At 42.8% G+C, this 26,882-nt stretch overlaps 1 protein-coding gene and 1 long non-coding RNA gene across 5 annotated transcripts in view; one reads left to right on the plus strand and one right to left on the minus strand.

The window, feature by feature from the left end:
* The window catches only part of LOC146359822 (uncharacterized), a 42,883-nt gene that overhangs the window by 6,705 nt on the left and 9,296 nt on the right, over positions 1 to 26,882 (plus strand). Inside the window, exons 2-4 of one of the 2 annotated variants that reach the window (XR_014786799.1) lie at positions 16,450 to 16,492; positions 18,828 to 18,887; positions 19,188 to 23,907. This is a non-coding gene — a long non-coding RNA (uncharacterized LOC146359822). Of the gene's footprint in view, positions 1 to 16,449; positions 16,493 to 18,827; positions 18,888 to 19,187; positions 23,908 to 26,882 lie in introns of those variants that run through there. The other variant, XR_014786798.1, reaches the window with a different exon arrangement.
* On the minus strand, positions 1,044 to 26,009 carry GNG4 (G protein subunit gamma 4). 3 transcript variants are annotated; one of them, XR_014786797.1, is made up of 4 exons: positions 25,746 to 26,009; positions 16,337 to 16,445; positions 6,478 to 6,741; positions 1,044 to 5,719 (listed from the first exon to the last, which is right to left on the minus strand). XR_014786797.1 is itself a non-coding variant. In XM_084828180.1 (3 exons), the coding sequence occupies exons 2-3, from the start codon at positions 16,433 to 16,435 to the stop codon at positions 6,613 to 6,615; spliced, it is 228 nt and encodes a 75-aa protein (XP_084684306.1). In that variant the 5' UTR covers positions 16,436 to 16,445; positions 25,746 to 26,009; the 3' UTR covers positions 1,044 to 6,612. The 3 variants fall into 3 exon arrangements, 2 of the variants coding, with proteins under 2 accessions (XP_084684306.1, XP_084684307.1); XM_084828180.1 differs by having other exon boundaries at positions 1,044 to 6,741; XM_084828181.1 differs by lacking the exon at positions 25,746 to 26,009 and adding an exon at positions 17,337 to 17,638 and having other exon boundaries at positions 1,044 to 6,741; positions 16,337 to 17,269.

Raw genomic sequence — 26,882 nt, forward strand, 5'->3', positions numbered from 1 at the left:
CACTCCTCACCACTCCTCCCGCCCTGCACTGGATAGGTGGTTGCCCCTGGGGCCGGAGTCGACCATCAATCCACATAGGATTTCTCTTTCAGTCTTTTTTCCATAGGAGGGGGCACTAGGTTCAAGATTTCTTGTTTAAACCCTGATATGGTCTTGCCCTTAAAGCTCTACATGGCTTGGGACTTCGGTACATGAAGGAACGCTCTAAGATCATCTATGTATTATGTTTTTAATCTTGTCTTATATTAGCTTATTGTACATCACCTAGAACATTTGTATTATGAGTATCTGAAACATAAATCAATCAATGAATCAAATGAAAATATTTGAATTTGTCCCAGTATATATGCCCTGGTTGCTGGCTCTGCCTCTCCCTTTCTGCCATGTTGTTTCCCAATGCGTTTTCTGAAGCCTGCAGAGTGGGAGAACAGGTCTCTGAAGTTGCTTTTTTCTGCTTCATATGGAAGCATACCTAGAGGGATTTATTTACATGAAGTAAATAAGCAAGTACTCAGAGCCTTTCTTGTTGTGGAGCTCCCAAAATCTGGTGTCTCTGAGGAGCTACATTTTAAAACCTTCCAGGTGGGAACAGAAGTTATTTGCTCAAGCTGCCATTCTTAGCATAACATCAATCTTCCCCTCCAGTCCACCATTTCTATTGTTCCTTGAACCATAAGTCTCCCTTCAGCTGGTGTGTGTAAAGGTTGAAATTTTATTGTAGAGGTAATGTTCTGCAAGTACTTAAAGTAAAACATTCTGTATTTAGCTACTGTTTTACTGAATGCTTAAGTCTATTTTTATAATATTTCACAACATAATTCAATTATCAAACCTTCCCCTCTCCCTTTACTTACCACATATATAATTTTATATCTTCATCCAGCAGGTGGCAGCAATAAATCAACCTACCAAACATCTGAAAAACAGTTTTAAGATGAATACAGTAGCTGTAGAATGGTTGCTTAATAGATAACATTTTTCTACCACACAGAAATAATTGCCAAGTAGGAAGAAACATGTACACACAATAGCATATGCAGCAAACTTTGAGAATTTATTTTGTTGCGGCTACAGAGATCAGGCAGCTGTAATCATTTGGTACTAGACTACAGGACAGATAGAACTAGTCAATAAAATAGCAAGTAAATATATAAATGGTATAATGAAATCATTAGGAGCATGAAGAACATCTATTAACTTGCTAGATGGTCTTAGGGTTGTTAGCCTCTTTATTGACCCTGTTCTTGTGTCTAACAGCAGCAATTTCATCTGGATTAAAGCCTTCTCCCTGATGCACATTTTGTATGGGGAGTCAAGCTTTGTTTTCTTAATATTGGAAACTATTCAAAGCAGAGCTTTTCCAGGTGGTACATGATCTTCTCCATCTGTGCCAGCAATCAGATAGCAAAGAACTTTCTAAGCCCCACTATTGTTTGTTTGCTAAGCATTTTAGGGATAAAGTCATTTAGATCTGCACAAACTTGGATTCCACTTTAGACACACCCACAGGGATGTATTCAGAAAACTGCTGAATCAGATTTTATTGAATGAGTTTCAGTTGTTGAGGGTCAAGGACATGAAAAAGGTGCTCAGGAAAGATGGCCCACCACCTGTTTGCTTAATTCTTGCCCCTCCTAGAATCCAATGGGCTGGCTGGGTTCAAGGGGCTATTAATGCCAATTTACTAGAGGAGGTGATTTCTACCCCCTTAAAGAAGGTGGTTGTGTCCTGATTATTACTCATTGTATCCTGATTATCATTCTTTCTATGAGTTGGTTGGAATTTTGGTTGGCTGACTGGCCACACAACCCCCAATCGTTCTTGGATGACATCAGTTTGGTGGATCTATTTCGATCTGGTTTCCAGCCTGCTTTTGCACTGAAACTGCTTTGGCCACTCTGATGGATGACTTATGACAGGAAAAGATAAGGAGTACAGCCCCATTAATTCTCCTGGACCTCTTGGTGACTTTTGATACTGTTGACCATGATATCCCCCTGGAATGGGTGTCTGAGGTGGGGATTGGGGGAGCTGTTTTGCAGTGCCTACCTGGATATCCATTTTCCAGGAGGTTGTACTTGGGGACTATGCTCTGCTCCATGGCAGTTGTACCTCAGGAGTACCCCAATCTCTGTTTTGTTCTCCCATCCTGATCAATATATGAAACCACTGAGTGAGGTCATCTGAGGATTTAGACTGCAGCGTTATTGGTATTTTCCTTTCTTTAGTTCTTCTAATATCAATCTGTTTGGCTTAATATATTGAAATATGCTACTAAATTGTTTACATTTGCATTTAACTTAATAGGTTCTAATATCCCCAGAATCGTAAATAATAAAAACAAGAGAAAGAAAAGCACTTGGCCTACATTTTCCATGTTCACTGTCCTGGTTAGACCTACATCAATTGGAAAAGGACAAGTAAACATGTTGCCATAGTAACTGGTGCTGCCTTGTTAAAATTAAATCAATCATGATGTAGAAAGGGTACCCTAGTGGAGCTTATTATGAAGGAAGCAACTGTTTCTCTTGCTTTCAGAAAACATTTTAAAATGCCGTATCTGCTAAAATTTCCTTTAAAATGCAAGTCCAGATGTACTGCGCATATCATAGATGTAAGACGTGGAATATTTTATTTCATGGCCCTAGGAACTGAAGCTACTATGTTTATGCTTTTTCTCTTGAATTTCATATTTAGGATTCAAAGCCTGATACAGAACTTATTTTTCATTAAGATAGAGCTATTGTAATTTTACTGCAGTATCCAGGGGTGGTAAAGGAAGGGGAATGGCATATTATGAAATATTAATTTCTTGTGCTATCTGGCTCCACCCATCCATCTATCCACCCACAGTTACAGGTAGACAACCTAATCCTTTTTCTATTTACCTACACACACACACACACACACACACACACTTGACCTACCCACAGCTGTTGAGAAGGATATATTCAAGAGTAGAAGCTTTCAGAGATTACTTGGGGGAAGGGATACTGGACAGTGTCCTACGCTGCATGCGCGCCATGCAGCATAGGACAAAGTTAACGCTTTGTAAACGAACGACAAATGAGCAAAAACGCGCCTTTCCAGAATGGGACTGGCCAGCAAATCTTGCTGAAGGGAGCTCCACTGACCTGTCCCTATCTAGAAACAAGTTTTTCCGCTCGTTTCTGGGGTTCCTTTACAAAACGCTATCTCCCCATTGTGTTAGCAGTGGGTCCTGCTGCCGCAATGGAATGAGCAGGAGTACAACCACAGTATAGGATACTGCCCACTATCTTTTGGGGCTCCTAGGCAGTTGGCAAGGTGTAAGAGTGTGGAAGCGCCACTGATTAAAAAGACAGTCGGAAAATTCAAAGAGGTATTCACCTACTAGTTATATCAAATTTTCTTCTTTCCGTATCTAATGTAAAGTCTTTGGACAGGGACCCATATTTAAGCAGCACAATTACGTCATGAAGAACCTGTGCGTAGCTCAAAAAAGAAACCAAGTAACAAGTAACCTAGGACATTTGCCTGTTATATTTACCTCATTCTTCACTGGACCGATTTCCATATAATGTGTTTATGGTTGGGCTGCAAGTCTAGTATGGTATCCACCAGACTAAACAGGGTCTGTCTCATTGGTTATTAACATGTTATTGATTATTTACACTTCATAAATCAGCTTTTCTAGTATAAGGTTCATTTGAAATATGCCAGGTTAATATCCAAGGAAGTAAGGAAATGATTAATGTCATGACAACTGCTGCTTCTACTACCACTATTAATTAGGCATATACCATCTTTAAGATGGTATCCTTTACCATCTTTACTGGATTTGTCATCACCAATAGTAAGACAGTCACTATTATTCTATTATGGGTAGTGTTGCCATGCAGCCCAGTTTTGCCTGGATTCTGGCCATGCCACCTGGTGCCCATTTGCTGGCCTGGATCCCCAGCTTTCATTCAAAACAAACACAGAAGTCTAATCCTTATATAATCTGACATATGAGGCAAAATGTGCAAGCAGTATTCTGCCTCACTGGTCTATGCAAAACAAGTCCCCTCCCACTTTCCATCATTGTAGCCATTAAGGCAGGAATGGTGGATCTTTGACCCTCCATCATCCCTGACCATTGGTCATGCTAGTTAGGGCTGATGAGAGTCCAATATCTGGAGGGCCTTAGATTCCCCACCTTTGCAAGGGAAGTCACAGCTAGGATTGACATATAAGGGAAGCAGCAGAGTTAGGAAAACTGCAGTCATAATTCCATTGTCCAGAAATACGGAACTTTTTATTTCCCCCACACCTCAGGACAGAACAGAGCTGACCATAGAATACAATAGAGAAATCTCGGATTTTAGTATACTTATGTTTGGACTGCATCAAACAAAAGATAGCAAAGGCAGACATTCATGTTCTTTCCAGTGGAAGTCTTTTTTCATGTGAAAAATGTGATTAAAAAAAAAAAAAACTTTATTGCCCTGCCAACACCAATATAGTCTATTATCCTCAGGTCGAGCAGTAGACAGATGGTCTGCTACTAAAGGAAAATGTCTTACAACAGCCCTGCAAAGTAATCCACTGTGAATGTTGCAGGTTAGAGGTGGGGCTGAGGACAGTTCGGATTTCTAACTAAAAATCCCCTTTATGGTACAGCCCTCAGGTTGCAGTACAGGTCAATTTAGTTTGGCTTTCAACAACCAGGTGCCCACTAGGTATTTTGGACTACAGCTCTCAGCATTGCTGACCATTGGCCATGCTGGCTGGGGCTGATGGGAGTTGGAAGTCCAAAACATCTGGAGGGCACCAGATTGGGAAAGGCTGATCTAGTTCAACTGCCCCCTCCAAACCCACATCCAGCCCTCAATTTCATGCGGAACTGTTGTGCTCCTTTGACTTGCATGCAGATGAGCTGCATTTTTAATTCTTTAAAAACAAAACAAATCATTTTAAATTTGTGAATTAGGCAAAAATTTTGCATGAAAATTAGTCTGCCCAGATGTAGGGAATTAGAATATGACAGCCCTACCTATGACAGGGAACTCAGGCTGACAAGGTTTGATTTGCCCAAAGTGACACAATGATTACACAGCACCAGTGCAATTTAACCCCGGGTCTGTAAGAACTATGCATATCTTTTACATCTTTGTACAATATCACTCAAACAGGAAGACAAACCATTACAAATGCAACAATCACAAATCAAAATAACTTTTATTAAAATATTAAAAACATAAGTGCAGAGAAAAGGATGGAGGTCACACAATAACACTGTTGATCACATAGCATAAAAACAAATTAGCTGTATAATTTAAATGTGCTACCTGACTGTCTGAAAGGAAAAAGCATGTTCATCCTTTTGCCCCAGTTTAGAGACATAAATATTTAAAAGTAAGAGCCAACATAAAGAATGAACATAGAAAACAGTTGCTCAATGCATGCTGAACTGTACTAAGAACATGCACATTACCAAGACTGGTGGTATTTGGTATGTAATCCAGGATAAAACCAATTACTAAAGGCATGTCTAGGCGATGCCATCCTGCACTGCAGGCTAAATGTGAGAATCAGTGCCTGAAAAAACTACCACCAAGATGTATAGAATTTTGAGCAAGAATTCTTCATTGGGACTGTGTTCCACAGTGGTCCTGCTAATCTTCCAGTGTGCCATTTTGATCAGTGGGATGAGATCACCATGGTCTCTCAGTTTGGCTTGCAGGTTTTGAATGTCCTGAAATAATATATTTTTTAAAACATCTCCATCTGCAGTTGCTGTTCATGCAATCAAAAACAAGGGGAAGGGTCACAGCTCAGTATTAGAGAACATGCTTTTCCTGCAAAAGGTCCCATGTTCCATCCCTAGTATCTCCAAGTAGGGCAGGGAGAGACTCTTGTCCAAAACTCTGGAGAGCTGCTGCCAACCAGCAGCATGGGGAACATGTGGCCCTCCAGATATTGCTGGACTACAACTCCCATCACATCTGACCATTGGTCTTTGTAGCTGGGGCTGATGGGATTTGGATTCAAACATCTGACAGGCCACAGGTTCCCCACCCCTGGCATAGACAATACTGAGCTAGACGGACCTGTTTTCTGACTTGGTATAAGGCAGCTTTGTATGTTCCTAAGGTGCAGCAGCACAGCAGATTAAACATCTATCCACAAGGTAGTCAAGAAAAAATAGTTTTTTAAAAGCTTCAGTGTTTGAAATGTCATCAAGCACAACCCTATCTGTTGAACTCCCTTTTTCTTAAATGAAAATAAAAGATTTTAAAAAGTTGAGAGTAGGTATTGCTCATCTTGGTATCAGTTTCTCTCACAAATATACGTATTTGCACAAATTTAACTGATAAAATCTAATTCACATATCTGAAACCAAATGCAGTTCCTTCATTACAAAATAACAAAGGAATAGTCAAGAGCAGAAATGTTTAGTACAGAGCACTGATAGAAAAATTGACATTAGACTATGCCATGTAAAATACTTACATTAACATAAAAATGTATTGTTTTCTTAGAAATAGTCACTTTTGCACTAAGTTATTGTACAGAAGAAGTCTCCAGGAAAAGCATGCACCATCAGTATTGTATTTTCACAAACGACATATTTAATTGCAAGGTGATTTAAAGGATAGTACACAAGAGCTTCTTCTCCCTGAAGGGATTTTCAGATGCAGGCACTGGTATAATAAGGGGATCTTCTCCCATATGAGCATCACAGTATGCCAATAAATCAGCAGCAGCCTTGGATACCTAGAAGGGGTTTAAAAAACCAAAAAGCAGGGAAGAAGAGATACACAAACCTAAGCTTAATCGCTATTGCCACATTGCCTATGAAATTATTCAAGCAGTTGGAATATTTCCATAAAGTATCAGTTTGCACCAACAAAAGCAGATATATATCTCAAGCACATTGGTTTTTTATTCAAACTTGGAAACTGTGCAGCAGCTCGGTGAATTAGGAATGCCCAAGGAGCACAACATGCCATCCCATGTTCTTTTTGATAAGTGGGCAAAGCAAATCTACATGTTCTACAGTTCAGTATGACTTCTCATTCAACTCTCTATGATTATGTTAAGTGCCTGAAAATGGCACACCACAAACTGATAGAGAGACCAAAACAGATTAATTTCTAATATGAAGAATATATTTTGTCTTTGCTACATCTTTCATCTGATATTTTAAAACACTGATGTGAGAAACTTCAGGAGAGTTCCATTAAAATCTCATATAGTTAAAATGAAAAGGAAACAAAAGAAAGACCATTACTTAAGATATATCACATTTTATCACTCTTTGTCTTGTAAGATGTTTAAGTGGCTTGTTAGACTTTGTATTCTGGGACTAACTGTGATGCCTCTCCAATAGGTGGTGGCTCTGGGTTTATCCACATTGCACCTTCTCACAGGTCAAATAAATGCAAGATTTGTTATTTGGCCATCTGCTTCCAAATGAAGAGCCTCTTCGTTTACAGAGCAATAGGATATTCCATGCCCTGGGCATGATTTTCCATGAGGGCATGGTTTTCTCCACATGCTGTCAATGTGTAAAGATTTTATTCCATGTATCACCCCCATATATCGACTTTTGGTTTTATTTTAGTCTCATTGAAACACTATGTGGTACATTCTGGCTTTGTCCAAAAAAGCTCACTTGGATATGTCAGTCACCTTTTGCACTAGCAGAATGGAGAATGGCAAAGAACACAAAGAGAAGCTAGCTAATTCCACACAACTCTAAAGCTTCAAATTAAATTTCACTTGGGAGACATGCCCTCCACAAAACAGTAAACTTGGAACCACTCAGCTGGTTTACAAATCTTCCCGCCCATCACAGTGTAAATGCAGCAGGACAATTATGGGCTAAATCTACTTACTGACCAAAAATAAACTAGACTCAGAATGTGGCAGACTCTTCTTCATTAGAGGCTTTTAAGCAGAGGTTGGATGGCCTCCTGTCAGGGATGATGTAGCAGCAGGTTTCCTGCACTGGCAGGGGGTTGGATTAGACGATCTTTATGGATCATCTAATCTCTAATTTTCTATTCTCTTTGAGAAATCATCGAGGACGGGGGAAGTGCCAGATGACTGGAGGAGGGCTAACGTTGTCCCTATCTTCAAAAAGGGTAAAAAGGAGGAACCTGGGAACTACAGACCAGTCAGTCTGACATCAATCCCTGGGAAAATTCTGGAGCAGATCATAAAGGAATCCATCTGGAAGCACCTTGACAACATTGCCGTGATTACTCGAAGCCAACATGGATTTGTCAAAAACAAGTCCTGCCAGACAAATCTGATCTCATTTTTTGAGCAAGTAACCTCCCTTGTACACCGTGGGAATGCTGTAGACATCATATACCTCGACTTCAGCAAAGCTTTCGACAAAGTGCCCCATGATATCCTGATGAGCAAACTAGCTCCAAGTGGGCTAGATGAAACAACAATCTGGTGGATCCACAGTTGGCTACAGAATCGGACTCAAAGAGTGCTCCTCAATGGGACCTTCTCAAACTGGGGAGAGGTAACGAGTGGGGTACCGTAGGGCTCAGTCCTGGGCCCAGTGCTCTTCAACATTTTTATTAATGACTTGGAGGAGGAGGTGCAGGGAATGCTGATCAGATTAGCAGATGACACAAAATTGGGCGGGATAGCTAATACCCTGGAAGACAGAAACAAAATTCAAAGTGATCTGGATAGACTGGAGCGCTGGGCAGAAAACAACAGAATGACATTTAATAGGGATAAATGCCAAGTTCTGCACCTAGGAAAAAGAAACCAAATGCACAGTTACAAGATGGGGGATACGTGGCTCAACAACACTACAAGCGAGAAGGATCTTGGCATTGTTGTGCTGAATATGAGCCAACAATGTGATGTGGCTGCAAAAAAGGCCAATGCTCTTTTGGGCTGAATTAATAGAAGCATAGCTTCCAAATCCCGGGAAGTACTAGTTCCCCTCTACTCAGCACTGGTTAGGCCTCATCTGGAGTACTGTGTCCAGTTCTGGGTACCACACTTTAAGAAGGATGCAGACAAACTGGAGAGGGTTCAGAGGAGGGCAACAAAGATGATCAGGGGACTAGAAACAAAGCTCTATGAAGAGAGACTGAAAGAACTGGGCATGTTGAGCCTTGAGAAGAGAAGACTGAGGGGAGATATGATAGCACTCTTCAAGTACTTGAAAGGTTGTCACAGAGAAGAAGGCCAGGATCTCTTCTTGATCATCCCAGAGTGCAGGACACGGAATAATGGGCTGAAGTTACAGGAAGCCAGATTCCGGCTGAACATCAGGAAAAACGTCCTGACTGTAAGAGCAATACGACAATGGAACCAATTACCTGGGGAGGTGGTGGGCTCTCCCACACTGGAGGCGTTCAAGACGAGGCCGGACAGCCATTTGTCAGGGATGCTCTGACTTGGATTCCTGCATTGAGCAGGGGGTTGGACTCGATGGCTTTGTAGGCCCCTTCCAACCCTACTATTCTATGATTCTATGACCCTTCCAACTTTATAATTTGGAAAACCCTCAAAGTGATTTTCACTTTTTGCTGTGGAATGTCTTAGAACAAACTTCCTTGTTTAAGGCATAATGGTAGGTCTTAAGTCCTATTCAAGCATTCAAAAAAACTGCTTACCTCAACACAGAAAAAGGATAGACCTGCCCCCCTCGAGGTCGCACGTGTTACATAGGCCATCCCAGGCTTCCATCCGTACAGTGCAAATGTCTGCAGGGAGGAGGGCCTATGTGTGTACAGCTGCAGGCGCATACCCCTCCATGTGACCCAGAATCCTGCATTATTGTGGTTCCAGTTTGCTATGTGCGTAGATCCCCTCCCCTGCAGATGTTTGTGCTCTACATCTGAACGTCCAGAGGCGATGCGATGTGCTTGGGCAAAGATGTTTACGTACACACTTTTTAAAATGCCCAAATAGGGCTTCATTCAAATTATCCTTTACCCTTCAAGTACTTAACCATGAGCTCTTTCATTCTACCAACTCCCGTTTGTTCCATTAAAATGTAGATATATCAAACACTGAGTCATTCCATTTTACTGACTAACATTTGAGAGATGGTTGTTGGATGTGAAGAATGTTGCCTGAATGAAGTGTGGGGGGTGGGGGGAGATTTCCCATGACACCTTCCAGCTCCATCATTAATTGAAAGTTGATACTCATTCCCTTTCTCCACCCCCTTTTATATACTGCACATGTATATTATCACAATCTCCACCTCCTTCCCTCGATGAAATAAGTACCCAGAAGCTTGAGTTATCAAACATTTGTGATTCAAGCGGGAGAGAGCTAGTGGCCTTTAGAAGAACTGTGGAATTTTACCATTACATTTCAGAGTAGAGGAGGTGATTAAAAACAGCCCAAGTTAGAACATAATCCTGTTAGATACACTATAATTATAAGATTCAGTGACAAGAGAAAATGCTGCAATTACTACAGTCACCTTCCATGACAAGACAGACATAATTACTATTCTTGCAACGACACCCACTCTGCTTTTGCTTTGAGTCTAAAATGAGCACATCCACAAACATCTCACTACTGCCACTGTTGATCTCACAACACTGTTTTAGAAATAGTTAACCATACTTTTGTGGCTTCTTTAAAAAGAGATAAATACAATATCTGATGTACATAAGTCTTCGGGATCTAACATTTCTATTAAAAATATTTATTGATCAGCAAGCAGCAAGATCAGCCGCAGTTTTGATATCCCATAGGGTAGGGATAAGCAACTTGTGGCACTTCAGAAATTTTGGCCTATAACTCCCATCATCCCTCACCATTGGCTCTGCTGCTTAAAGCTGATGGGAGTTATAAACTAAAACATCTGGAGGGCCACAAGTTCCCTATCTCTGCCACAGGGTATCTCCAAACATTAGTTACACAAATTACTTCTTCTACTGTCATGTCTAATTCATTCAAATTCCACTAACCTTAAAGAAAGGAATCTCTTACAGTAATATTCAATAGTGGTGCATTAGTTTCTGCAACACAGCTATTGCTCTTCTCTTCTGAGCTATATATTTTTTAAAATTGTGCAGACTATTATTAATGTACTACACTTATACCTCACTTTTCCTCTTAAGCCGGTCCACACTGGCCCAGTTTGGAGAAAAGTCTTGGCTTATTAAGCTAAGATATAAGTGAGCCTTCTCCTTGTGCATAGAAGCCCTTTGCATGGATCACAATTAAACCAGAAAGCCCATAACCATATTTTCCTGTTTGTCCAAGTGGGAAGCTATGGTTATCAACTTGGAACAAACCAGGATATTAAATTATGGTTTAATATCCTGGCTTGTTTTGAAGCTGGTAACTGTAGGTTCCTGTCTGGGACAAAATGGAAAACAGTGACCATAGAATCATAGAATAGTAGAGTTGGAAGGGGCCTATAAGACCATCGAGTCCAACCCCCTGCTCAATGCAGGAATCCAAGTCAAAGCATCCCTGAAAGATGGTTGTCCAGCTTCATCTTGAATGCCTCCAGTGTGGGAGAGCCCACCACCTCCCTAGGTAATTGGTTCCATTGTCGTATTGCTCCAACAGTCAGGAAGTTTTTCCTGATGTTCAGCCGGAATCTGGCCTCCTGTAACTTGAGTTCATTATTCCGTGTCCTGTAACTTGAGCTTATTATTCTGTGTCCTGCCCTCTGGGATGATCGAGAAGAGAACCTGGCCTTCCTCTCTGTGACAACCTTTCAAGTACTTGAAGAGCACTATCATATCTCCCCTCAGTCTTCTCTTCTCAAGGCTCAACATGCCCGGTTCTTTCCGTCTCTCCTCATATGACTTTGTTTCCAGTCCCCTGATCATTCTCATTGCCCTCCTCTGAACCCTCTCCAGTTTGTCTGCATCCTTCTTAAAGTGTGGTGCCCAGAACTGGACACAGTACTCCAGATGAGGCCTAACCAGTGCTGAGTAGAGGGGAACTAGTACTTCCCGGGATTTGGAAGCTATGCTTCTATTAATGCAGCCCAAAATAGCATTTGCCTTTTTTGCAGCCACATCACATTGTTGACCAGTCCATACGATAACCGCAGCCCACTGTGGCTTATTTATCTGTGCACAAGGAAAGAGGATCTTTGCAATTCTTAGCATAATAGACCAAAATATCATAATCTGAATGCAGCCATCTGCTTACATATGATCCCCAGGTAGCCTACCATCCAAGCAGCATACAAGACTAGACCTGCTTAGCTTTAGAAGTAGAACTACATCACATGGTTTCAGACCATCTTCTGCAGTGGTGTGGTGGTAAATTATAACATGCAGGTCATCATGACAGTCCCCAAATCCATGGCCCCATAGCCATGCCCCCAACGACAGTCCAAAAATTCAGGCAGTTGTGTTGATCCATATCAACAAACCAGTTCTAGCAGTTTTCATCTCCACCAGAAGCAGGTCTGTAAAGCTAATGCATCTTAATGGCCCATTCAAGACCCAAAATACTTTGCAAAACAATACATTGTTGCTGGGAAAAGCCATTTCTCCACAGCTAATGAGAAGATTGAAGCTAAGCTCAGAGGGAGCAGGGAAGTCTGAGGGGGCTAACAGATGATGTTGGCATCACTGCTAATAAAAAAGTGCTGGTGCTGTGTCCCTGTGAGCCTTGGCCCCACTACACCACTGATTGTCTGGATCACGAGAGGAGAGTGTCCCGCCAACAAACTATATACTCTCCAAACCCCTTTCCTCTCCTCCATGGTTCATTATTTATTTATTTATTTATTTATTTCATTTCTATACCGCCCAATAGCCGAAGCTCTCTGGGCGGTTCACAAAAACTAAAACCAAACAACACACAATAAAACAATTTAAAATATATAGAACATTAAAACCACAATATAACAATACAACCACAATAAAACCTAGCAGCAGTACAGGAGTTTAAAATACAGATTTAAAACAGCAAAGATAAAAATTTAGAAAGCTAAAATGCCTGGGAAAATAAAAAGGTCTTCCCCTGGCGCCGAAAGGAGTACAATGTAGGCGCCAGGCGAACCTCACTAGGGAGCTCATTCCAGAGCCGGGGTGCCACAACAGAAAAAGCCCTCCTCCTAGTAGCCACCCGCCTCACTTCCTTTGGCAGGGGCTCATGGAGAAGGGCCTCTGATGATGACCTTAAGGTCCGGGCAGGCACATATGGGAGGAGGCGATCCTTCAGGTAACCTGGCCCCAAGCCGTTAAGGGCTTTGAATGTTAACACCAGCACTTTGAATCGGGCCCGGAAATGGACCGGCAGCCAGTGCAGCTGGAAAAGTACTGGCGTAATATGAGCTCGCAGGCCAGTCCCTGTTAACAATCTTGCTGCCCTATTTTGGACCAGCTGAAGTTTCCGGACCGTTTTCAAAGGCAGCCCCACGTATAACGCATTGCAGTAATCCAGACGAGAAGTTATCAGAGCATGGATAACTGTAGCTAGGCTATCTCTTTCCAGATAAGGGCGTAGTTGGTATACCAGCCTAAGCTGATAAAAAGTGCTCCGTGCCACTGAGTTCACCTGTGCCTCAAGTGACAGTTCTGGATCCAAGAGCACCCCCAAACTACGAACCTGATCCTTTAAGGGGAGTGCAACCCCTTCCAGAACAGGTTGAATATCACCTAGCCGGGCAGACGAACCACCCACTAACAGTACCTCCGTCTTGTCTGGATTGAGTTTCAGTTTATTAGCCCTCATCCAGTCCATTACCATGCCCAGGCAGTGGTTCAGAACAGCCACTGCCTCACCTGGTTTTGATGAAAAAGAGAGGTAGAGCTGGGTGTCATCCGCATATTGATGGCACCTCAGCCCACACCTCCGGATAACCTCCCCCAGCGGTTTCATGTAGATGTTAAACAGCATGGGGGATAAAATAGAGCCCTGTGGAACCCCATGGCACAATTGCCATGGCACAGAGCAATAATCCCCCAGCACCACCTTCTGGAATCGGCCATCCAAGTAGGAGCGGAACCACTGTAGTGCAGTGCCTCCAACTCCCAACCCAGACAACCTATCCAGAAGGATACCATGGTCGATGGTATCGAAAGCCGCTGAGAGGTCCAGGAGAATCAACAGGGTCGCACTCCCCCTGTCCCTCTCCCGGCAGAGGTCATCCCACAGGGCGACCAAGGCAGTTTCCGTTCCAAAACCAGGCCTGAAGCCCGATTGAAATGGATCTAGATAATCCGTTTCATTCAAGAGTGCCTGGAGCTGTCCTACAACCACCCACTCAAGCACCTTGCCCAGGAAGGGGATGTTGGCCACTGGCCTATAATTGTTAACATCCTCTGGGTCCAGGTTAGGCTTTTTCAGGAGTGGTCTAATTACTGCCTCTTTTAAAGCAGCAGGCACCACTCCCTCTCTCAAGGAGGAATTTACAACCTCCTGGACCCAGCCAGACAACCCCTCCTTGTTTGATTTAATAAGCCATGAAGGGCAAGGGTCAAGCACACAAGTGGTCGATCGGACTTGGCCAAGCACCTTGTCCGCATCCTCAGGCCTCAGTAACTGAAACTCATCCAATAAAACTGGACCAGACGGTGCTCTGAACGCCTCTACCAATGGAACTGCATTAATGGTGGTGTCCAATTCATGACGAATCTGAGCGACTTTATCCTCAAAGTGCTGCGCAAACTTGTCACAGCGTGCTACCAAGGGTTCCACCGTCTCTCTCCCTGGCCCAGAATGTAACAGGCCGCGAACCACTCGGAAAAGCTCTGCTGGACGACACTGAGAAGATGCAATGCTGGTGGAAAAGAACTGCCTCTTTGCCACCCTCACCGCCACAGAGTAGGCTCGATAGTGGGCTCTTACCTGTGTTCGGTCAGACTCAGCACGAGTTTTCCTCCACCTGCGTTCTAGCCATCTCCCCTCTTGCTTCATTGCCCTCAGCTCAGGTGTATACCAAGGAGCTGGCCGGGCTCTGCTCAGAGGGAGAGGGCGCTTGGGCGCGATCGTGTCAACCGCCCGAGTCATCTCTGCATTCCACAGAGCGACCTGGGCTTCGACAGGAGCACCAGCCATACCAGCAGGAAAATCCCCCAGAGCCCTCTGGAATCCATTGGAATCCATTAATCTCCGGGGGCGGACCATTTTAATAGGTCCCCCACCCTTGCAGAGGGGAAAGGCCGCCAGAAGTCTAAACCTCAGCAGGAAGTGATCTGACCATGACAAAGGGACAGATGTTAATTCCTCCACTTTCAGATCACCATCCACCTGCCCAGTCGAGAAAACCAGATCAAGCGTGTGTCCTTTTATATGCGTTGGGCCGATGACTTGCCTGCTTGCTATCTGTCCCTACTGTTCTCTTTGTATGTTTTGTCAGCCAGGGATAGTATTTCCAAGGGACATGGGAGTTTTGCTGCCCAAGGAGACGCATTTCTGATCGCTGGTCTTTGTGTCCTACCCAGCAGCAGGTTTCGCAGAATTTCATTTTTAACATCTGTTAATCCACAGTGTTTTATGCAGGGAATGACTTGCTTCTGTTTGTGTTTATGCACGCATAAGAATGTACATGTCTGTGTGGGGGTTTCCTGAGAAAAGCATGAAGTATGTGCATATGTTTAACATGCCCCTCCAGTCAATGTAAAATTGACCATTTCACTTAGCAATTTAATTGAATTTCTATTACATCCAAAGCCAAAAGTTTCAGATAATTAACAATATGTTAAAACCACAAGTACAGATCTTCAAATAAAATCTGCTCAGGTATGGTCTTAACATTTTCATGAATATGTGCTTATGGAGGTGCTTTCACAGACTACTTCTGCATAGTAATTGAATTCTTCCAGTTCCAGTTTCTGAAATGGAAAGACTCTGCAAAGGGGGAACCAGCAGATTAGGTATTTGTGGGGGCTTTTTAAACATCGTTGGACTATCATTGATTCAGCTTGTGCCATCATTTAGCCTACTACTGCAAGCAAAGTGCCCTTTGTGTGGCAAACTGAAAAGAACATCAAGGCTTTAAAACACCTTCAATTACTATTTTGTTCAATGTAGCAAAAGTCAATTGTACTCTGAAAAGGATGCATGAAGTCTGACATTTAATAAATCTGCTAACTCCTCTGGGAATGGAAATAATCTCCCTTTTTCCTCCGTTAAGAGAAGGTCTCTATGGACAGAGAACAACCTTTATGTACAGGAAGAGGTGGCTACAATGCTTGTCAAGAAATAATTTAGGTGTAATCTGATCCTCCTCAAGTCAATGGCCCACTGATTTTAAAGCATGAGTACTACACCCTGTAAATACTAGCAATATGCCCTTCATTTCAACATAACCCGACCAAACATTTATGCCCCTAAGAATAAGTATATTATCATGAAGTAATAACTAAACATCAATATAATTTAAATTTACCTTTATCCTATCCAGATATGCCTCCATTTTTAACTGCTCCACTGCTTTTCTTGCTTGAGATATACTTGTTGTACTGTTGTTAGACATTACCTCTTTCATTCTGTTTTTCCTAGAAAAGTAAAAATCAGAGCATTGCGAAAAAGTGGTTTTTCAAAGGTAAATTCATATAAGCACATTCAAAGCCTTATTTTCTTCTGTAGAGCTTTTCTTTCATTTCACAGAATAGTCCTTGGTAGCATGGCAATTTCTGCTCAATTCTCAAAGTCACAGTTTATCTCTATAGTCACTCTTCCCCAAAGTCTTTCAGTACATCCAGTATGCAGTTTGCCTAATAGCAACATATCACATTTATACTTATAAGCTGCTGTCATTTCTATGTGCAAGGGTAGGTTCTATCAAGCAGGAATGGTAAGGTATTGTTAGAGGCTCAGATCCCCATCTAGTCCCTAGCGGTGGCTAGAGTGAGTATCAATAGCGACCACAGCAGGTTACCACCTGAATTTTCCAGTAAGGCTGCAATCCTATACATTCTTAACTGGGAGTAAATCCCATTAAACTCAATATGACTTACTTCCAAGTAGACATGTACAGAATTGCACTGTACATCTCCAGCTCCAGCCACAATGCAATTCCTTGAGGGGAGTGGGGTTGACTTGTTTTTATCACCTTATACAGAATCTACCCCATACTATAGAATAGTAAATCAAATTACACTCTTTCTCTCTTTTGAGAAAGAAAGAGAGAACTCTATCTTGTGACTCTCTTAGGATTTGTCTTTGGGTTTCCTAAGTCTTTGAATCATGCATTTGTCTTTCAAGTGGAGTCTCAAGCTGTGTAGAGATACTGGGTAGTATTCAATACTGCCACTGCACTAATGAGAACAATCACTAGTGCAATGAGAAAGTAGAACTTGCTACAGCAACTGAATACTAACTACCCAACACTACTGCTTCCGGAATGGGACAAGTCAGCAGAAGTTGCACAAGGGAGCTCCACTGACTTGTCCCATTCCAGAAGTGATAGTTTGGGGTCGTTTCTTGGGTTGTCCTAGCAAGCACTATTTCCCCACTGTACTAGTGATCAATTCCCGCTTGCGCAATGTGTTTAGAGCTGGTGGATTACCAGCATTGGATATTGCACACTGTAATTTATTTATTCAAAATATTTGTAGGCCTATTTTTAGGGGGAAAACCCTTCCAAGGCAGCTCCCAACTTACCAAAATGCAATATGCAAATAAAAATACATTTCAATAGGAAACCGTAATACTAAAACTAATAATTTAATAATTTAATATTAATAAATTGCATCTCTGCGCCATTTTGCACCTTCAGTTCAAAAGCAGTAATGTAAGTCTTAGGGCCTTAGCATCAACAAAATATTGCCTAAATTAAATCAGACTAACTAGTTTGTATATGCTTTCTTCCCCCTAGTGCTTTAATTCTGGGCCTGCATTTCTACTACCGCATTAAAATATAGGATATGTTCAATTTCTTCTCTCCGTTTTGCCTGAAGTCTCTATACCAGAGTTGGGGAATCTGTGGCCCACCCTCCAGATATTGTTGGACTCCAACTTCCACCAGGCCCAGACAGCGTGTTCAAGGGTGATGGGAATTGCAGTTCAGCAACATTTGGAGGGCCACAGGTTGCCCACCCCTGCTATACCTGAATCTCCTAATCCTTAAAATATCAGCCTTTACCACTGCTAAAAATATTCTGTAGCGCTTAAGAACTGTTAAGGTCTCTGGGTTTATAGTACTAAAACTCATATCTAGACTTCAACACCAGCTTTGCCACAGCAAACACTGACTGGCTTCGCACCATCAGGGAAGGAGAATAAGCCATTATAGTTTATTATCTTACCCTACATATGCTGGTCATGCACCATGTCATTACCATAATAACCAGGTGGGGTTTCTCGTGTTGTCTGACCTTAGCAAGGGTGCATAGCAGGTGGGTTTACAAACCACCCCACAACCCATGGCTTGTTCTAGGGTTGTGGAGGGGTTTGTAACCCAACCACGTCACACACCCTCACCGGGTTCAGACAATCCCGGCAAGGGTAATTATGGTAATGATGGGGCATGTGACTGGCACATACGGGGCCGGAAAATAAGCTACAATGGCTTACTTTCCTTCCCTGATTGTCTGAACCCAGCACTACATAAAGTGTGAAGATGTCTAGTGGTAGCTGAAAATATCTAGTTTTAGGGATCAATGTACTTATTTCTGGCCTTTAAAAAAAGTACCTGTCACAACCAGTCTGAAAGAGAAAACAGGTACTTCCTAAGAATCAGTGGTGGACTATAATATGACCTGGACCCATGAAGTTTGGCTGGTCCCCTTTCTTGCTGTTTTCTGCTGGTTAATAAATATCTTTCTATTCCGGCTGACTTTTGCCTTGCTGGTAGGATAAAAACAATCTTAAAATCAAAACCTTATCTGTCATTCCTGACTGTATTGTGTTTTACTGATGCTGTGATTTTATTGCAGAACTGTAATTTTAACTGATGTAAGCGGTCTTGAGTGAAGCACAAGCATCAGAAAGGCAAGGTAATGTTTTTCTTATCAATAAAAATAAATAAAATAGAGCAAATCAAGTTTAGAATCACAATTTACCATTTCCAGAAATGGGGTATTTGACCTCCAAAGGGGTTGCAGGAAATTTTTATCATGCTTAAGATTTCGCCCTTAGTCTGATACACTCGCATCAGATTTGCTTCTTTTCTTTTTTTTTTAAGAGAAACTACTCTATATTCTTATTTACTGCAACTGCAATAAATTGAGAAGCAGTTAATTTATATTTAAAAAGTTAAAATAACCAAATGAGTTTTGTTCTTTGTTTTCTTTCAGGCAACTTGAACAAAATTTATATGTAAAATATTTATGCATCTATTAAACAGAAACAGAGTAAGATCACAACTGTAGACAAGGAATTTGGACTTCTTCTTTAAAAATATTATATTGTATGTCTTTCTTTTTATTAATTTTAATTAATTTTGTGAGGAAAAAGAACACAAACAGCACATAGTGCAATCCTATGCATGCATCTCTACTCCTCTGCGTGCATGTTGTCTTCAATGAGACTTACTCACAAGTAAGTGTATATATAAGATTGCAATCTTTGAATACATTTAAAAGAATAGCACTGTCATAAGTGGTTACTGCACAGGTGTAAAGGTGTTTGGTTTGGGTGGTGTTTTTAATGGGAGTGACAAGTACTGATTTTGTTCATGTAAGTGTATCTGTCTAAAAAGAAGTTTGAACTCTGGAGATTGAAGACCATTTGTCCCTTTACTTAGGGATTTCTATAAACTGATCTTGCTTCTCTCATCCTCTAACAAGTCTGCTATGATAGGTCAACTTCTCTGCCAACCTTATTTGCCAAATTCCACTGTACCAGCCTCAGATGATATACCCTGTTCAAGATTCTTATTTCTATAAGCCCACAGTCATGCCGAGATTAGAAGTTTTAAGTGTACAAAATAAATCCACTTCTCCCTGTGTTCCTGCCCCCGTCCCAGTACATGTAAAACCTTATTGCCCTGAATGTCTGAATCAGCCCTAAACTGGTGCACATGCACCTAAAGTACTACTGAAGCACCTAATTCTATGAAACTACTCATTCTCTTGCCCATTTCAGATACAGAGCAAACAATAACTAATGTATCTGTAACCCTACTGTAATGCACTGCTTGGGAGAGCTATCTTTGATGCTTGTTTAGAAGACGTAACTGATACAAAATATGGCGAACTGGTTTCTAATGGTGCTGGACCCATAGGAACCCATTGGTGCTTAAGGACAGGGACCTGGTTCTTTCCTATACCGCTCAAGCATAATTTAAAGGACAGGTTGATCTATAACATTATAAATTTCTAGGATCATAGAAAAGGTAGGAATATCTTCCACAGAATGGAACAATTCACATATGTGCACTGGCTACTTCTTGTATTCCTACACACAGTGCTTCCTACATAACTGGGTTACTTGGAGAAACCTCACTGCTAGTGCAAACATAGAAATGGCTGGTGGCCACTGGAAGCTGTATCTGTGCACACTGCGGTTTCAGCACACGATATCATGCCAGTGAGGGACTGAGCAAACAAGCGGCTGGCTCACATCTTTGAACTGCCTTTTGCCATATTACCATCTTAATGATAAGCTTCAAACTGCATCTAGTTAGTGTTCTTCCTGCCACAAATGTAAATTGTGAGGGCGTAGAGAGAGGCATCCCACTATTGCTATTATTATTTAAGTTTTAACACCTAAAAGCCCAGTTCAGTGGTAAAACCATGGTTTCTAGCCTCAGGCTCACACAGTCCCCACGGTCCTCTCTTCCTTCAGGGCCACGAGGAACTTGGAAACATCCTCTTTTAAACAAGCCACAGTTCCCCATTGCATCTGAATATGCAGAACTGTGATTTGTTTTACCTCTAGTTAATAAGAACAAAGAGTTTAAACAAACCACAGTTCCATTCATTTGGGCATAATGGGGAACTCTGATTTGTTTAAAAGCAGAAGTGGATACTTATGATCTCTTCGCGGCCGCAAAAGAGACAGGAGGTGAAGGGACCTTGAGGCTCACCACAGCTCATTCACATAATGGGAAATCATGACTTGGGGGGTATTTCTGAGAAGTTTCCTATTTTGAAATTGGACATACTGGACTCTCTGGGCAACTTTCATCTGACTTGTTGATTTTGATAGCACCATGTTCAGTGTTTCTGAGGGGTTTGTTAACACTTACATCTCCTGCCAGATCCTGGGCACCACACAGGATTAAGTCCGGGGTTGCTTCCGCAGGAGTCAGCTCCATGAATAAGGCACATTCACTTACCATATCCAGAAATGCAGTGTCTTTGTTACAACCTGAGAGTACCTTTGTTCAGTCAATATAGGGTAGTTGAAGTCATTCTTTATTACAACATTTTCTCCTTTAGCGACTCTCTGGTTTCTTTCTCCATCTCATGGTTACCTCAGGGTTTTGATCAGAGAGGTGTAAAACTGTAGATAACCCTTATAGTCTGACAGAAACCAACTGCACCATCTCTAGAGTGTTTGGGAGTCTGGCTCCCTTGTGGGACAAATATCCTTGTTCTTCAATCCAATCCATGTTCCCAGTTTAATCCCTTTTCCACAATAGCCAACTAGTCTGAACTGGCTATCACATTTGCCATGGAAGTTCAAATCCATTAGAACGGATTTCTGACTGGCTACAGTGAAAAGGGGTGTATTGAAACTACACTCCATTCACAGATCATAGAACAGTAGAGTTGGAAGGGGCCTACAAGACCATTGAGTCCAACCTCCTGCTCAATGCAGGAAGCCTGATTCCCAGGCAGTCTCCCATCCAAGTACTAACCAGGGCTCAAATGCCCATGAATGTATGCATAGGTGTAGTGCTTGGTCTTCTTTGGAAACCACATGCTCTGAAACCCAAGACTTTACTCAAACAGGAAGGGAAATTTTGAGCTTTCCTAGCAGCTGGTTTCATGTTTTGCAATTCCTATTTGGATCAGGTACTGCAATACTCGCATAGTCTTTGAGGAATTACCAGAGCCTGCTGTTGCCACCTGCTGGTCTCAGTTTTTACATCTTAGCAGAGTAGCTGAAAGATTCCAGCTCACTGACAGCATCTTTGGATTAACCATAAGGCTCAAGGACATAGGCTGTCATTGACACATCTAGACCTTGGGAAGAAGTGGGAAGTTTTAAAGTTGGGGATATCTTTTTTCCCCTGTTATTGTTTTTGCTACTGCTGCTGTTTGGACATTTGAATACTATCTGCCCATAGCTCAGGGTTGTGTGGGTGTGTCGGGGGGGGCAGTTTGACAGCTATGCTGGCATTCAAATTGGAGTCAAATTGGCTGGGGGCTTGAGCCAGAACTTAATGTAAAAGAAAATGACCCCTGGATGCTAAACCCAGCTTTGGGTTCTGACCCAAGGGTATGACCCCAGTACGAAATTACTTTTTTGCCCTGGTATATCCACTTTCAAAGATTATGTGAGCAAGTTTATTCCTCTTAAATTTTCTAGTTTATTGGACTGCATGGCCTCTTCAACATATATAGAGCAACACCACCCACTATTCCCTTTCATGTATTTTCTGTAGATCTTATTTTCAGTTATCGGAAAACCTGCCAGTTTAAGACTAGATCTAAGGCTATCTTGTGGTGACTCAAGCTCTGCGAAGCCAGAAAATTGGAAGCTAAGAGATGTACATATATACCTGCTTCTCTCAGCTTTTCCAGGTCATCCTCCACCAGCAGCCCAATGCACTAAGCACACACTCAACAACTTCTTACCCAGCAAATAGATAGTCATACATGTGACACTGCAAAACATCAGATAGCCCTGACTAGAAAAAAAATTTTTCCTTGATAGAAGATTAAAGTATTGATTTTGGGAGAAGTCTGTTAAATGCAAAAAATGGCAGGAAATTGACAGCAGAAAGAGGGCCTTATTATGTAACTACAGCCTTGCAGTTCAGCTGACAACTTCTTATTTCGGACAAAAGAGGCTGGCCAATATGTGCATATCCATCTATCGCAGTCAGAGTCTATGTACAGAATGACTGTGAAAAAATGTGTGTGGGGGTGGAGCGAGAACGCAGAGTTGGAGAGGGTCTTCACACGCACAGTTGCTAACAGTCACCTACTGATACACAGAAGCAATCTGCATCTGTGCATCAATTCACAGTGGTCTTGGCCAATTAATCACAAGGTCTTTCCAACAGCAAATAAGGGACTGCTCAATGGGCACTAAAAAGATCCTAAAGGTGGGGAATTGAGCATCCATGAAGCCAATTCTCTCTCCTCCCAATTAACAGTAAAAGTGGAGCTCAGGTCCCCTTTGCTGCATGATATCCCCTGTGAATTTTTACAGGTCCTCAAGAATTATTAACCTTTTAGGTTTCCCTCCTTCTTTTAATGAATTTATTCAGAACAGGAATTACATGTAGCTTTAGTTGTACAATAACGGAGGGAGGGGGAAACACTAATAACTGAGCATCGCAGGTCCTCATTTCTCTTTTTGATGAGCTTAATTAATTACATAAGAATGTAAGAACCCTGCTGGATCAGACCAAAGGCTTATCTAGTACAGCACCCTGTTTCCTACACTGGTCAACCGGATGCCTCTGGGAATGCCACAAGCGGGACATAAGTGCAGTAGCTGTTCTGCCTGTTTGTGTTCCTTGGCAACTGGTATTCAGAGGCACGCTGCCTCTAATCCAGAAGTAGCATACAGCCATATCCTCCATGAATGTGTCTAATACCCTTTTAAAGTCACCTAGGTGGGTGACTATCACCACATCTTGTGGTAGTGAATTCCATAGGTTCTAGGCATTGTGTAAAAAAGTATTTCTTTATATCTGTCCTGAAACTCCCCACCATTCAGCTTCATTGCATGGCCTAAGTTCTAATATTATGAGAGAAAAACTTCTGGCTATCCACTTTTTCTATACCATGCATAATTCCGTAAACCTCTACCATGTTCCCTCCTTAGCTGTCTTTTGTCCTTCCCATGTCTCATAATTACTCTTTTGTTGTGCCAGTTCTGTCTTTTTCATCTCGCACAGGGCATCATAATACCTATTACAGTGCAAGTTTCTATTTGCACTCCAGCAGTTACCAAAGAGGATACTAACAGGCTGCCTATATGTTAAACAAGTTTATTTGAACAAGCCTTTCAAATACAAGTTACGCAAGACATACCTGCTTTCAGGATGAGTTCATCTTGATAAGCATTTTAACATAGCTCAAAGGGCTGGATGTGCCTGATCTCGGCTGATCTTGGAAGCTAAGCAGGGTTCAACCCTGGTTAGTATTTGGATGGGAAACCGAATAGGAATCAGGCTTCCTGCACTGACCAGGGGGTTGGACTCGATGGTCTTGTAGGCCCCCTCCAACCCTATGATTCTGTGATTCTATGTAAACACCTGAAGAATTTTGGAAGATGTATGCCAAAAAATGGTTTATTGCCTTTTTGACTGTTTATGCAGTTTCTGCTGTCTCCGTATTCATAACATTTAAATTCTTCTGAACAAGTATTCCATTTCTTTCATGTAACTGTCTCCAGCTGTTTATTACAATAGCATCTAGAATCTGGAGTGATGATCTGGGTGGACAAAAGGGCTATTCTCATACACAGACTGGGTTGCAGGCTGTCTATGTTGAACTTTGTAGTACTGAACACATTTTTTTCTTGCTACCAGACTAACCAAGATTGGAAGTTGGGGAGATCTATGTTTTTGATGATTTTGGCTAACAAACTGCACAGGGTTCATCAACATACAATACTGATACACTTTCTCAGAGTGGCATCGAATCCTCTTCTTCACCTCCCCATCTCTCCTAACCTGGAGAACACTTAAGAGCTTGATTTTAGACAGGGTCTGTAGATTTCAGTCCTGGGATTTAACAGCTCAACCACAGGAGCATGGGAATATTGGAAGATTGTGTATCTTGAGCAAGTATGCAGTGCACACCACAGAATAATCACAACCCATCCACCAGGAAATGGGGCTTCAAGATCAGGCACGCTTACAGCCCACTATCTTTTTTTTTACTGTCGTAACAACCCACGTGCTCCTTTGCGAATACCCATGGGGTGGTTTCCAGAAGATACTTTTATTGCACAATCGCTCTGCTTCATTCACTGACTTTTACGGGTGGGGTGTCAAAACATCATCTTCCATTTGTATCCAGCGTTTTTCCACTGTTTCTTCCACCTTTTTTTCCACCACAAAAGAATCCGTTAAGGAAGGGAAACACAGAATAACTGCACAAAGCTTTTGATTAGTAACATTAGGGCCATCCTTCTGGGATGCTTCTATATGAGGATTTTATCAAGCCATCGCCCTGACTCACTAACAGAATTTTACAGGAGGTTCAGACGATATCACCTTCCACTTGGAAGCCTCCCGTGTTTTCCCACCTCTTCCGACTTTTTTCTTACCGCGAAAAATGTGCCTTAAGGAAAAATTACAATAGCTGCATTGTGCCTTCTGACTGATAGCACTAGGAGCCCTCCGTCTGGAAGTACCCCAAGAAGAAGAAGAAAGGTGGAAGTGGAAATATCGTTCTCTTCTGGGATGACTAACACTTCTCCCCTCACTCAAGAATTGCTTCGTAACTTGCGGGTATGCCGCGTTTTTCTGAAGTCCACCCTATAACGTGCGCAAGTAATACGTGATGATTTTCTTGCCGGCAGAACCCAGGGCCAACAGCAGACGTGTGTATTCGGCAAACACGCATCCCTTCCAAAGATATTTTGTTCCCTCCTCGCCCATTACTGAGACGTCTCTTACTCCCACCACCCGTCGCCCAGCCCCAGCCGTGTGGCGTTTTCCTTGCTTCCATACTTCCCCGTTACATCCCCGCCCACGCGCACCCTGCGAAAAGACTCACCCCTGCAGAAAGTGCCCGAGCGCCTACAGCAGCCAGAGAGACCGCGAAGCAGCAGCAGCGAAGCTCACGAGCCGGGGACGGACAGGGCCGTGCGGAGGCTGCACATGTCTGGGAGGCTCCCCAGCCCTGCTAGCGGCGCGAGGGGGGGAAGCAATGCAGTGGGGGGCGCGAGAGCATGACCTGCCCGCCACGCCCCCTGGACGCGCCTTTCTCCCAGAAGGAGCCTGGGAGACGCTGGCTGGCTGGCTCGCGCGCTCCCTCCCTGCCGAGCCAGCCACGCCGCCCCCTCTTGCTGGGGCTGAGCCTGGTCGAGCTCTTTCCAGGCTTTGGGCGCGCGCGCGTGCCCCGCTTCCCCGGCGAAAGGAATTCCAGCTCGTGACGTCAAGGGGAGGGGGAGGGGAGAGCGCGGGCTGCTCTGGACTCTTTTTTAAATTATTATTTTATGTGCGAGTGTTGCGTGTTCCAGCCTAGGCAGTCTTAAAAGCGTTGGAGAATGAGAGAAATGCGCGTGCATTTGCCTCACGCTCGCTCTCCCATAAAAGCGGCCAGCGGCTCCCCGCCCACTCAGCAACTGTGTCAGCGAAAAAATTCGGTAGGTGATGCTTTGGAAATACGTACGCAGTGCCAGAAAGAGGGAAATGAATCCTGGAATGGCCTCAAATCTTGGACTTGTTGAGGGAGGAGGGGGTACGAATGCAACAAATCACTACATTAACGCCAACATACACACAGGTTACAATCTGTTGTTGAGTCGTTCAGTCGTGTCCGACTCTTCGTGACCCCATGGACCTCAGCACGCCAGGCCTTCCTGTCCTGCGCTCTCTCCCGGAGCGTGCTCAGGTTCCTATTCATTGCATCGGTGATGCTATCTAGCCATCTCATCCTCTGTCGTCCCTTCTCCTTTTGCCTTCCATCTTTCCCAGCATCAGGGTCTTTTCCACGGAGTTTTCTCTTCGCATTAGGGGGCCAAAATATTTGAGCTTCAGCTTCAGTATCTGTCCTTCCAATGAGCACTCAGGGTTGATTTCCTTTAGGATGGACTGATTTGCCCTCCTTGCAGTCCAGGAAGACTTGCAGAGTCTTCTCCAGCACCACAGTTCGAAAGCATCAATTCTTTGGCACTCAGCCTTCCTTACA

The sequence above is a fragment of the Heloderma suspectum genome, chromosome 1 (genome assembly GCF_057233095.1).
Source record: "Heloderma suspectum isolate Gila_16-S chromosome 1, 16-S_ref, whole genome shotgun sequence".
NCBI classification, from domain to species: domain Eukaryota; kingdom Metazoa; phylum Chordata; class Lepidosauria; order Squamata; family Helodermatidae; genus Heloderma; species Heloderma suspectum.